General features: G+C 44.0%; 1 protein-coding gene across 5 annotated transcripts in view; it reads left to right on the top strand.

The window, feature by feature from the left end:
* The window catches only part of sptbn2 (spectrin, beta, non-erythrocytic 2), a 52,905-nt gene that overhangs the window by 36,401 nt on the left and 3,779 nt on the right, over positions 1-12,725 (top strand). For 2 of the 5 annotated variants that reach the window (XM_065962765.1, XM_065962767.1), the window contains 27 exons: positions 996-1,149; positions 1,269-1,663; positions 1,754-2,017; positions 2,100-2,311; positions 2,589-2,726; positions 2,837-3,056; positions 3,194-3,730; positions 4,575-4,777; positions 4,887-4,977; positions 5,136-5,282; positions 5,550-5,813; positions 6,039-6,263; positions 6,389-6,478; positions 6,595-6,873; positions 6,962-7,092; positions 7,186-7,390; positions 7,504-7,878; positions 7,965-8,209; positions 8,315-8,453; positions 8,570-8,654; positions 9,188-9,384; positions 9,546-9,673; positions 9,777-9,852; positions 10,495-10,572; positions 11,992-12,170; positions 12,256-12,429; positions 12,608-12,650. In XM_065962765.1, the coding sequence (XP_065818837.1) occupies positions 996-1,149; positions 1,269-1,663; positions 1,754-2,017; positions 2,100-2,311; positions 2,589-2,726; positions 2,837-3,056; positions 3,194-3,730; positions 4,575-4,777; positions 4,887-4,977; positions 5,136-5,282; positions 5,550-5,813; positions 6,039-6,263; positions 6,389-6,478; positions 6,595-6,873; positions 6,962-7,092; positions 7,186-7,390; positions 7,504-7,878; positions 7,965-8,209; positions 8,315-8,453; positions 8,570-8,654; positions 9,188-9,384; positions 9,546-9,673; positions 9,777-9,852; positions 10,495-10,572; positions 11,992-12,170; positions 12,256-12,429; positions 12,608-12,650 (5,274 nt within the window). The remainder of the gene's footprint in view (positions 1-995; positions 1,150-1,268; positions 1,664-1,753; positions 2,018-2,099; positions 2,312-2,588; positions 2,727-2,836; positions 3,057-3,193; positions 3,731-4,574; positions 4,778-4,886; positions 4,978-5,135; positions 5,283-5,549; positions 5,814-6,038; positions 6,264-6,388; positions 6,479-6,594; positions 6,874-6,961; positions 7,093-7,185; positions 7,391-7,503; positions 7,879-7,964; positions 8,210-8,314; positions 8,454-8,569; positions 8,655-9,187; positions 9,385-9,545; positions 9,674-9,776; positions 9,853-10,494; positions 10,573-11,991; positions 12,171-12,255; positions 12,430-12,607; positions 12,651-12,725) is intronic. The other 3 variants (XM_065962768.1, XM_020646164.3, XM_065962766.1) reach the window with 2 other exon arrangements.

Below are 12,725 nucleotides of genomic sequence, written 5' to 3'. Positions count from 1 at the left end.
TGCAGTTATCTGAAAATCCAGGACACAGAGTTCCACATTTCTGCTGCCATTGAAGAAGCCTTTTACCCACGTCATCACCTGGCAGCCTCAAAATTCTGCAGCATCATTCATTTTGTATGATGATGATGATGATGATTCACGTTGACGATTTGAATTGACAGTGTAAGACTTTTATTTCGTTTAAATGCCAAGTTACTGGTGGTCATAATAGGGCTATGTAGTTTTTGGTTATGGTGTGGTCACAGAAATGTTCAGCTCAAACCTGTGTAACATGTGGTCAAATGTTTAAAAAGAAGCATTTATGCCCCCTTGGAAGTATTACAATTTCAATCTATTACACTGAGGGCTTGAGTACTTCTCAAATTGTGTGGTCAATCCTCTACTGTAGGGGGTTGTGGGGACATGAAGGGGGCAGGCATGCTGCCGAATTGGTGGCCTGGGCTATCCTTAAAACCTGACTGGCCACCCCAAAAGTTAGAGAACCACTGGTCTAAGCAGACACCCACCATCTTTAAACAGATATATCACTTGTTTGCTATGAGCTTTGACCTGTTCTGAAATTTGTATTTCAAGTTTTCACGCCATTACTAAATAGAGAAACAGAGCTGGGATGGAGATATTTGTCTGGGATAGATTTGAGGAAGACCTACAAATATTTCTTCTTTCAAATGAACTCTTTGTCTCACTGTCACCTAATGACCTTCTGCTCGGGTTCGGTTAATCTGCCCTGCCTTTATTTGAGTAAGGCTCTTGTTCATTGTTTGTTCAGGTTTATGGACGAAAGCTACAACATGTTGTGATTCAGTTTTCAACATTTATTATTAATTTTTGGCCGTTTCAATACTGTATGTCACCAAGTGCAAAGTATGCCTCTGAATATGGCTTTAATTCAAAAACTTTACCAAATTATTAGTTTGAAGTCTTCCAGATTATCATACCCGTCAAACCCAATAAAAATGTCAAATGAAAAACAAATACACGTCACTGTTTTTCAGAGTCGTCTGCAGTCTCCAGACAGTGGCAAACATTTGCACGACGTGTTGGATCTACTGCAGAAACACACTCTGGTGGAGGCTGACATTTCGGCACAGGCAGAGAGGATCAAGGGAGTGCAGGCAGCTGCACAGCGCTTCACTTCCCACGAACAGGGTGAGTTCACTAACATTCCTTTACACAAGCTCTGTGCAGAACATGCAGCTTCAGTCAGACCTGTTTGTACCCAAAATAAAAGAAGTTGTGTTTTCATCAATGCCTTTTCTCTTTATCAGCCTACAAACCTTGCGAACCAGGACTAGTCAGTGAAAAGGTCGACCTGCTCGGCGATGCCTATGAGGAGCTCGGTCAGCTAGCTGGGAAACGCAGAGAGCGTCTGGAGGACTCGCGTCGCCTCTGGCAGTTCATGTGGGATGTCGGGGAGGAGGCTGCGTGGATTAGGGAGCAGGAGCAGATCCTGGCCAGTGGAGACTGTGGCCGAGATCTCACCTCTGCCCTTCATCTGCTCAGCAAGCATGAAGCTTTCAGAGATGAGATGGCTGCTCGCTATGGCCCCCTGAGTAACAGCATCGCTGCTGGAGAGGCTTTGGTGAGCGAGGGACACTTTGGAGCCCCGGAGGTCAATGAGAGGATTCAAGACATCCGTGCACAGTGGGCAAATCTGGAGGAGGTGGGTGGTGATCACGATTCTTTGTATTTGAAAAGTGCAAATATTGTTTTTTGTATTTTTCTAATTTACTTGTTCTCCCTTCCCCCCCAGACAACTAAGCTCAGAGAGCAAAATCTTAAGGAAGCAGTTGCCCTGCATCAATTCCAGACAGATGCCAATGATATGGAGGCATGGATCATGGAAACTCTTCGGCAGGTGTCCAGTCCGGAGGTTGGCCACGATGAGTTCTCCACCCAAACTCTAGCTCGCAAGCAGAGGGAGATAGAGGAGGAGATCCAGAGCCACCGTCCCGGTATTGACTCCCTGCACGAGCAGGCCGAAGCACTGCCACAGGCCTATGTACACTACCCTGAGGTATGTGTGCTTTGTTTTTCATGCTGGTTCAGTGATGACATGCTGTTTGTAGTGCTGACTTCATGTTTATCGCTCTGTGAAGGTGGAGGGCCGCCTACCTGCTATTGAGCAGCGCTATGAAGAGCTGGAGTCTCTGTCTGCAGCTCGCCGCCAGGCTTTGGAAGGGGCCCTGGCCCTCTACCGCATGTTCAGTGAAGCTGGTGCCTGCCAGCTGTGGGTGGAGGAGAAGGAGCAGTGGTTGGATGGCATGGAGATCCCTACCAAACTGGAGGATCTGGAGGTGGTGCAGCAGAGGTTAGTCTTTTGGTTTATGAAAGTGAAACATATTAATATCCCTCAAAACCTATTGAAGTTTGAGAAAATTAAGCTTAAACTTCAGGTTGTCGAAAAAGAGTCGACTCATATAATTACATTTGTGAAACCAAATTGAAAAATAAATGATTCAGACAAAAGAAGCCACTGCCTTTTCTAGCAAATAGTTTCCTTATCTACAATACATTTCTTGTTTGAATTTGGTTTTCAACTTTTCAGAATGATTAAGTTGATGTGAGTGTATTATTTATGGCTGCAGGTTTGAAACACTGGAACCTGAGATGAACAACCTGGGCACACGTGTCACCGATGTGAACCAGGTGGCCCAGCAGCTGCTGAGTTCAGACAACTGTAACAAAGAGCAAATCCACCAGACACGAGATCAACTGAATAACAGGTCAGAGCCGACATAGAAGGCCTAGTTAAACCTTGACTTACTTTGTAGTTACACATAAATATATTTGTACTGTATGAGCTCTGTAATATTACATTTTGTTTGGTCTCCAGGTGGATGGAGTTTGAAAAAATGGCTGGTCAAAAGAAACAAGGCCTCGAGTCGGCTCTTAACATCCAGAATTATCACTTGGAGTGTAATGAGATCCAGTCTTGGATGAAGGAAAAGACAAAGGTGATCGAGTCCACTCAAGGCCTGGGAAATGACCTTGCTGGAGTAATGGCTCTGCAACGCAAACTCACTGGCATGGAGAGAGACCTGGAGGCCATTCAGGTAAGGCAAGGTCACATGCAGTGCATTATTGTTAAGAGAAGGGAATAACACAAGCTGGGCAATGAATAATCCAAAACATGCTGAGATATCTTGTCATCACTTCTTTATTTAATTTTTTTTTTTTCATGTCTTCTCAGGGCAAATTGGATGATCTGAACAACGAGGCAGAGAAGCTGGCGGAGGAACATCCAGAACAGGCTGCAGAGATTCAAGGGCGCCTGGCAGAGATTCAAGAGGTGTGGGAGGAGTTGAACGCCACCATGAAGCGGCGTGAGGAGTCACTGGGGGAAGCAAGCAAGCTGCAGGGCTTCCTAAGGGATCTGGATGACTTCCAGTCGTGGCTGTCCCGCACCCAGACAGCTGTGGCCTCAGAAGACATCCCCACCTCTCTGCCCGAGGCTGAGAGTCTGCTCACCCAGCACGAGTGCATCAAGAATGAGGTGGATAACTATAAGGAGGACTATGAGAAGATGCGGGCAGTTGGTGAGGAGGTGACTCAGGGTCAGACAGATGCCCAGCACATGTTCCTGGCACAGAGGCTCCAGGCACTGGACACTGGTTGGCACGAGTTGCGTCGCATGTGGGAGAACCGGCACAGTCTTCTGGCCCAGGCCTTTGATTTCCAGAATTTCTTAAGAGATGCAAAGCAGGCAGAAGCTTTCCTCAACAGCCAGGTAAGGAAATTACACTTGCTGCCTTTACTATAGAAGTATGCTCTCTCTGAATAAAATAATGTTTTAATGTGCTGTCGTATTGGCATTGTAGGGCAACAGTCATTACCAAACTCACTTGACTGCATGTCCATAAAATACATTATAATACTGGCTCATTTAAGTCGATGATAAAGGCTTGAACATTGGTTACAGCATATGAGAATTAAATAGAAATGTAATCTGCCACTCCTATTCTTTCCAGACATGATTACATTCTAAATGTTTTTTGTTTATAACCTCAATAAATAATGAATCAATCCAACGAAGAAGTCTTTAGGTATTTAGGTTTTATTAGTTTTATTAGTTTAATAGCATCATTTATCTTAAAGTTATCTTTAACAAAGATTTGTTTGTAGCAACTATAACCTTAAACATGTTAACACAGTGAGTTATTGTGGTTTCTGTTATGTGTTTAAATAGACATAAACCCAAATTAGAGCACCCAGGTGGAGAGAAGTACGCAGAATTGTAAATGGGCCATAGGTCTAGATTTCCGTGTGGTAGACCATTATACAGTGTCATAAACACCAGCAACCTATTTTCATAGTGGAAACATTAAATTTACAGAAATAAATGCTGTACATTTTAACTCATGACAAATACAAGCTTAGATTCAAAGCAAGCTGTAGAGATTCATACAAAATCTTGACTGAAACAAGTCAATTCCCTCCAGTTTAAACTCGTCTGTTTATTCCCAGATATAGCTATAATTATCCTAATCACATTACTTTAAGATATCAGGAAAAATATTTGGGATTGGATAATTGTAAATAAAAAAAAAGTACATTCCTTTCCTTCTGTGTAGGAGTACGTGCTGTCCCACACAGAGATGCCCACCAGTCTGCAGGGAGCCGAGGAGGCCATCAAGAAGCACGAGGATTTCCTCACCACCACAGAGGCCAGCGAGGAGAAGATAACTGGTGTGGTGGAAGCCGGACGGCGCCTCATTAACGACTCGAATGCAAATTCTGATAAGATCCAGGAAAAAGTCGACTCCATCCAGGAAAGGTTAGAGAAAAAGTCAAAGCTGAGAAAAATACCCTGTTGATGTTAATTATTTGTTTACATTTATTATTCAAAGAGTGTCTCACTAAGCGTTCTCCTTCATTCACTCCAGACATCTTAAGAATAAGGAGGCAGCAAATGAGTTACTGGCCAAGCTCAAGGATAACCGTGAACTTCAGCACTTCCTCCAGGATGGACAGGAGGTACTTAGGTTTTTCTGTCAATTAAAAAAATCAAATAAAGATGTTAATGGTGTTTTTAATAGAAATTACTTCTTGACCTATACAACTTGTGTCGATCCCTTGTATCCTTTATAATCATTAACACTATGCTTATGTCATAATGCTTTCTCTTTCTGCAGCTCACATTGTGGATCAATGAGAAGATGCTAACTGCACAGGACATGTCTTACGATGAGGCCAGAAATCTGCACAGCAAGTGGCAGAAACATCAGGCCTTCATGGCAGAGCTGGCCTCAAACAAAGACTGGCTGGACAAAATTGATAAGGTATTGCTATTTGAATTGCTGTTATAAATGAGTAAACAAGAACGTTTTTTTTTTACTTTTTATAAAAAAGTATTTGCTGATGCTTGATAATGCCTTCATTTACTTTTCAATGGGTAAGCCATTGAAACACGCAAGAAAGCGTTGCATAAGATATATATTTTTTTTATGTAATATAATTAAATGGGGACCTTCACCCAGCTCTAATCTTGTCAAAGGAGCTTAATAAAAAAAAATCTAAAAGTTGTCTTTGTCACTTGTCTGAAACAGGAGGGTCAGGCGCTGGTGGCTGAGAAGCCAGAGCTCAAACCTGTTGTCCAGCAGACCCTTGAGGACCTACAGCGTCAGTGGGATGAGCTGGAGAGCACCACGCGCACCAAGGCCCAGTGTTTGTTCGACGCTAACCGGGCGGAGCTCTTCACACAGAGCTGTTCCGCTCTGGATGTCTGGCTGAAAAACCTCGAGGGCCAGCTGCACAGTGACGACTACGGCAAAGATTTGACCAGTGTCAACATTCTGCTTCAAAAGCACCAGGTAGACCACAACAGATCCCATCTTTGATGTCCATAACCATTGTTGAATAACCAAGCTAAAATATCATGTTACACAACCTTGTGTATTAACATCATGAACTCTACATGTGATTAAAAACATCTTCAAGGTGCATGTGGTAGAACTGGCCAAATCTGTGAAGTTAATGTGAAGACAATGCCAAATGTCATATCTTCTGGTCTAACATCTTTGTACCATCCTGTGTAGATGCTGGAGCACCAGATGGAGGTCAGAGAAAAGGAGGTAGAGTCCCTTCAGTCTCAGGCACTGGCTCTGACCCAGGAGGACGCGGGAGTGGCGGAGGTAGACGGCCAGCAGAGACGAGTCACTGACAACTTCTCCGGCCTTCAGGATCCACTGAAACTGAGGAGGCAGCGACTCCTCGCCTCTAAAGAAGCACATCAGTTCAACCGAGATCTGGAGGATGAAATTGTGAGTCGAAATAACCTGACTGACTTCATCAATTAAAAGAAGAAGTACTGTTTTTAAAGTAAGTTTTTGTATTGAACCAGGTTTTGCATGATGCTAATGTTTTGTTCATTTCTCTTGTTTGTCAGCTTTGGGTACGAGAGAGGATGCCCCTTGCAACATCCACAGACCACGGGAAAGATCTGCCAACTGTACAGCTTGTAATTAAGAAGAACCAGGTACAATATTAAAAACGTTCAGAAATAGAAAATTAAATGGCAGATTGATTACATACTAGTGCATGTCTAGAGTCTAGCTCTACATTGCCAACCCACCTCCTGTGTTTCTGAACCAGACGTTGCAGAAAGAGATCCAGGGCCACCAGCCTCGCATCGACGACATCCACAGACGAGGCATGACTCAGAGCCAGGTGGACGGCGAGAGACAGTCCGTCCTGGAGGAGCGTCTCGTTGAATTGCGGGACCTCTGGGACCAACTGATTGCCGAGACAGACAAGCGTCACACCCGTCTCATTGAAGCCAACCGCGCCCAGCAGTTTTATGCTGACGCAGCGGAGGCAGAGGCCTGGATGGGTGAGCAAGAGCTGCACATGATGTCAGAGGAAAAAGCTAAGGTAAGGAAACGTAAGAGAAGAGCTCTTGGTGCCGGTCTTTCACAGTTTTGTTCATGGAAAAAGTGATGAATTCCTTGTTATCTATCAGGACGAGCAAAGCGCACTAGTGATGGTCAAGAAGCACCAGACGCTGGAACAGGCACTTGAAGATTACGCACAAACCATTCACCAACTGGCTAACAGCAGCCGACTCATGGTCACCAGTGAACACCCAGAGAGGTGAGAGAGCGGAAGAAGTTTTCAACTGTGAAAATGATGTATTACACAAAATAAACCCATGGATCCTTCTGACTCATGTCTTTACTCACACAGCGAGAGAATCACCTTGCGGCAGGCCCAGGTTGACAAGCTTTACGCAGGGTTAAAAGACCTGGCTGAGGAGCGCCGTGGGCGGCTCCAGGAGAGACTGCGGCTGACCCAGCTGAAGCGGGAGGTGGATGACCTGGAACAGTGGATCGCAGAAAGGGAGGTGGTTGCCGGCTCCCACGAACTAGGACAGGACTATGAACACGTCACTGTGAGTTTTTCCTTTTTTTTCTGAGTCGCATGCTTTGGAGACATGAAGTCTCAGAGAAATTTAGTCGAATTAATTAATATTTCTAACTCCTCGACCTGGTTTTCTTTCCACAGATGCTTAGGGACAAGTTCCGGGAGTTTGCTCGTGACACCAGCACCATCGGCCAAGAGCGTGTGGATGGTGTCAATGGGCTGGCAGATGACCTGATTGAGTCGGGTCATCCTGAGAACGCCAGCGTGGCTGAGTGGAAAGACGGGTTAAATGAGGCCTGGGCTGATCTCCTAGAGCTGATTGACACGCGCACACAAATGTTAGCCGCCTCCTATGAGCTGCACCGCTTCCATCAAGATGCCATGGAGGTGCTTGGACGCGTTAAGGAGAAGAAGGATGGGCTACCTTCTGACCTTGGGCGTGATCTTAACACCGTTCAGCATCTACACAGACAGCACAACACATTTGAAAATGACATCCAGGCCCTCAGTGGACAGGTCAGATATTCTTTGCGAGATCCATGTGAGATTTCCTAGAGAGCCTTGTGTGATGAATCTGAACGTCTCCTCTTTGACCTTTTTAGGTGAACCAGGTACAAGACGATGCTGCGCGGCTGCAGAAGGCTTATGCCGGGGAGAAAGCTGATGACATTAACAGGAGTGAACATGCCGTCACCTCTGCCTGGGAGGGTCTGCTTGAGGCTGGAACAGCCCGCAGGCTCCTCCTGCTGGACACTGTTGAGAAGTTCCGCTTCTTCAACATGGTGCGGGATCTGATGCTCTGGATGGACGGCATCAACCTGCAGATTGACGCACATGATAGCCCCAGGTTAATGTCATATTGATGCTCGCTTGAATTTGCAAGTTAACTTAATGGATTTTCTAATCAGATTTATATAACTCATCATCTCTTTCCCTCCTTTCTGTTTCTCAGGGATGTTTCTTCTGCAGGGTTAGTCATTAACAACCATCAAGACATCAAGTCAGAGATTGACACCAGAGCAGACAGCTTTACCGCCTGCAATGAGATGGGAAATACCCTCATCAACAACAATCACTATGCAGCGGATGAGGTAATATTAATGCATATTTCAAAAAAGGAAACACGCTTAATGCCACATTGGTGATTATTATGACATATCAGTCGTTTTATGTTTCCCCTTGTTAATGAATGTTTCTTGATTCACAGATCCGAGAGAAACTGACCCAACTCCAAGAAAAGAGGGACAGGATCAACAAAAACTGGCAAGACAAGATGGATCATTTACAAATTGGTACGCCTTACATGTTTCAGAATCTGTTTAATTTCGCACTTAATCATTAATGAAACAGTTGTATGGAGAACAAAGAAAGTGATGGTGTTCATGGTTGTGGACACAATGGTATTTGGTAAAGAATGAAGATAAGAGGTGGATGAACAGATCCGGTTTGAAGGCCTACATGTGTAAACTGTACAAAATCACTAGTTACACAATACAAAGAGATCTATAAAACATGGCTGGTAACACAATTATGACAAGTGTTGAAGGTGCTATAATTATTGGTTGGTCTTCATGTTTTTATTTTTGCTTTGCTGCACAAACGCAAGCTAGTGAAATCAATAAAGCCTGTGTTTTGTTTTTGTCAAAGAGCCATTGTTAGTTTTGAAGGGCCCGGAGTACTACTGCATGTGCCCAGACTCATTGGAATATATTTCTCATGTCATTTCTATTTAATTTTTTTCTGTTGTCTTGTTTGTTGACCCTCTCTTTCTTTCTTTTTTGTGTACGTCTCTCCGTCTCCTGCCCTCCTTCTCTCCACCTCTCAGTGCTGGAGGTGTTGCAGTTTGGACGTGACGCCTATGTGGCAGAGTCCTGGTTGGCGGGTCAGGAACCTCTGGTGCGAGCGGCCGAGCTGGGTGGAAATGTGGATGAGGTAGAGAGTCTAATAAAGCGCCACGAGGCCTTTGAGAAACTTGCCGCGGCATGGGAAGACCGCTTTGTGCTGCTGGAGAAACTCACCACAGTAAGTAGAGCGACACCTCAAATCACTTGTAAAAATGAAACGTGTCTTTGGGAATGTTTTAGGTCGTTCTAAGTGACATTAATGAATGAATTCAGGATGGAATTCCCCTCACTAATGAGGCATTAAGTTAAGATAGCACTACTAATATCCTTACTTTTCAGCTGGAGGAGCATGAGATCCAAAGGAGGCGAGAGGAGGAGGAGAGAGCCCGGCGACCCCCTACACCGCCCCCAGCTGAAGAAGTCGCACAGACCGAGACAGAAAGTCACGTTCACGATTCTGCAGCCAGGTAAACCATAGGGTTAGCTTTTCTTAAGACGGTGTTTACTATCAGCTGACGTTTTTTTTCTTGTTGTCATAAACATGTGTTCTTCACTCGCTCCTAAATGTAGAACCAGTCTGGACCAGACCACGCTCAATCAGTCGGTCTCAGTGAATGGAGTTCACAGCGACAACGACACATCACAGGTGAGACACGTAGCTCTGGAAGATTACAGCTTTCAGTGTTGCAGGAATTCTAACCTGTTTCCTATTTCCTGTTTATGTTTGTATCTTAGAGCTCTAGCATGAAATGTCCTGTGATGTCTTCTTACATGTTGTCCTACCTCATCTTTTACATCATGACATTTATATGTAACAAGTAGAATCACTGTATCACTCAGCCTGTTGTCAAAAGGTGTGATATTTATGTACATATAAAATATATTGTAGCTGTATGTCCCTGTGTCTGTCTGTTCAACACTAATTAACATGTTTTACACAGATTTCTTTGACCGCAGAGTATGTATATTAAGTGTGGAGGTCACTTTAAGTGTTTATTTAAACAATCTATTTTCAAATATGTCTGCTGAGAGTTTTATTGTTATCAAGTCTTTTGTGTGGAACCTCTTCTCTGAAAAGAATCACCAGGGGTTAACAGATTCAAAACTGAATCTCAGCCACACTGACTGGATTGGACAGGTTGACGAGTGTGTGCGTGCCTGTGCGTGTGTGTGCGTGTGTGTGTGTGTGTGTGTGGGGTTTTGGTGGTTACAGTGTGTCACAGATTCTGTAACCACCAACCTTTAAGTTTCAAGGCTTCTTAACATTTTCTTATTGCGTTTTTACCAGCAGTCGTTATCGCTATCGTTGTCAGTGGGAAAGAAATCAGAGCCTAAACGTGTGTGTAAGCCAAAGCAGCCGGAGCGTGTGAGTACAAAGACATGGTCAGCTTTGTAGCTTCCCCACCCCGCCCCCCACCTGCCCCTTCACAGCCTCCACTCAGCTCCTGGTCAACTGCAGTGCCTCTTTTTTTTTTTTTTTTTATGGTGAAAGCCATCACCTTCTGTCACAGATGCAAACCATCGCTTTTTTTTTTTTTATTCATGCACAACACGATTTCTTTAAAAGAGTCCCATTGCTGTTTGAAGGCATGATGCTGATTCGTGAACAGATTGTTTTCATGGCTCAGTATGTTGTTATAAATGTGCTCTCATTGACCAGGACAGGCGTGATTTTAAATGTCAATGTGGTGGTGGTGGTAACTGTGGAAAGTAATTTTATATGTAGCTTGTTTTAGTCGTTGTTTATATCTGTAGTCTTTATATCTGTTCTGCATCCTCGGGCAAATACAAACTTCTTCTGAGCTGATGCTGCTTTCTATTAGTGCTACAACAGAGTTCTTTTAAAAAAAACTACTGTCTCTGGATTTCACATTCAAGGTTTTATTTTACAAAGGGCCAATATTCCCTTTCTAAGATATTTATTTGGAGTTAAAGCCTTAGATCAGGTCTATTCAGCTGGCGGCCCAGAGGCCAACTCCGGCCCGTGACATCAGACTGGCCTGCAGATCAGTTCTATTTACAATAAAAAAGATAAATAAACGGGGGAAAACTTGTGAATGACTGTCATTGTTGCCACAGTCAAGTGTTAAAATCAGCAGAGCGCTCTAGTTTAATAGAACATCTTTAGTCTTGTGCTCGCAGACTATCACAAGCCTGTGTTGTTGATGGCTTTGCACACTGTACTGCTTTGGTGGGCTTGTTTGTCTGGCCCCCTGGGTTCTTAGCTTTCTGAAAATGTGCCCCCCCCCCTGAACAATAGAGTTGAATAGCCCTGCCTTAGAGAGTTGAACTGTGAGTGCGTTCATGTCTGTTTTTGTCTGTGCTTTGTGGAACCATGTAGGGTGATACATTAATTAAACATCACTAATTATTAAATAACTGAGACTAAAGTTAAAAGCTTATATTAGCTGTTCTTTGTTCCAAACAAATCTTGCATTGCGGTGTTTTTGGAAAGTTTTGATTGTATTTTCAGTATAGAAATGTTAAGTGTGTATGTTGTTGTTATTGTAGAGTACATGTTTCACATATGTGTGCTTATTTTACCTCTGTGTCTCTCGTGACTGTGATTGTCCTGTGTGAAGTCTGTGTACTGTGTGATTATGTTGACTGTCTGTCCCCGTGTGAAGCTGTTGTCTCAGGTAATCATACAGTGTCGTCAGAGCGAGCCTCATCATGCCTCTCCATGTACGGCTGTGAATGGCTGATTTGCTGCTCAATGCTCCCCTCCGACCTCGTCTTTTTACTCCGTTCTCACCACCTTTTTGTGTTCTGGTTTGAATCACAGGGCTCGGAGACGGATTCTGTGAACGGACCAGGTAGAGACAGCGGGCTGGCTTCTTCACGCCTTGAACCGTCCGCCACGTTACCGAGCAGGGGCGGAGCAGAGTCTGAGCCAGAAACCATGGAGGGGATGCTTTATCGAAAACAGGAGATGGAGTCTCACAGCAAAAAGGCAGCTACCAGGTGAGTGTTGTTGTTGTTGAGTACAGAAAGTAATCTCTTTTATTGGAACGTTTCGCTCTTAATCCCATTTCTCTGCTCCTCTTAGGTCCTGGCAGAATGTGTACTGTGTCTTAAGAAAAGGAAGTCTTGGTTTTTATAAAGACAACAGGAGCGCTAGCAATGGCATTCCATACCATGGAGAAGTACCCATCAGCCTCGGGGAGGCTGTGTGTGAGGTTGCCCATGACTATAAGAAGAGGAAACATGTATTTAAGCTCAGGTATGTCGAGACTTGGCAACTAAAAACCATCGAGCAAAGATTAAAGAGCCTGTGTCACCCTGTAAGATGAATGAACTCAAAGAAAAAGGACCATTTCAAATACCAAAAGAAGAGTCAGATAATCAGACCTGTAGCTTCACCCTGACTAACTGTCTTCTTCTTCTGACTGTGTCTGCAGGCTAGGAGACGGAAAAGAGTACCTGTTCCAAGCAAAGGATGAGGTGAGAAGTTCTTCTAAAAAAATAATAACTAAAGATGTTTAAATAAAAATAATAATCTGCCTGAATAACAATGTT

This window comes from Labrus bergylta, chromosome 14 (genome assembly GCF_963930695.1).
Source record: "Labrus bergylta chromosome 14, fLabBer1.1, whole genome shotgun sequence".
In the NCBI taxonomy this organism is placed as follows: domain Eukaryota; kingdom Metazoa; phylum Chordata; class Actinopteri; order Labriformes; family Labridae; genus Labrus; species Labrus bergylta.
This window is presented reverse-complemented; position numbering and strand designations above follow the sequence as displayed.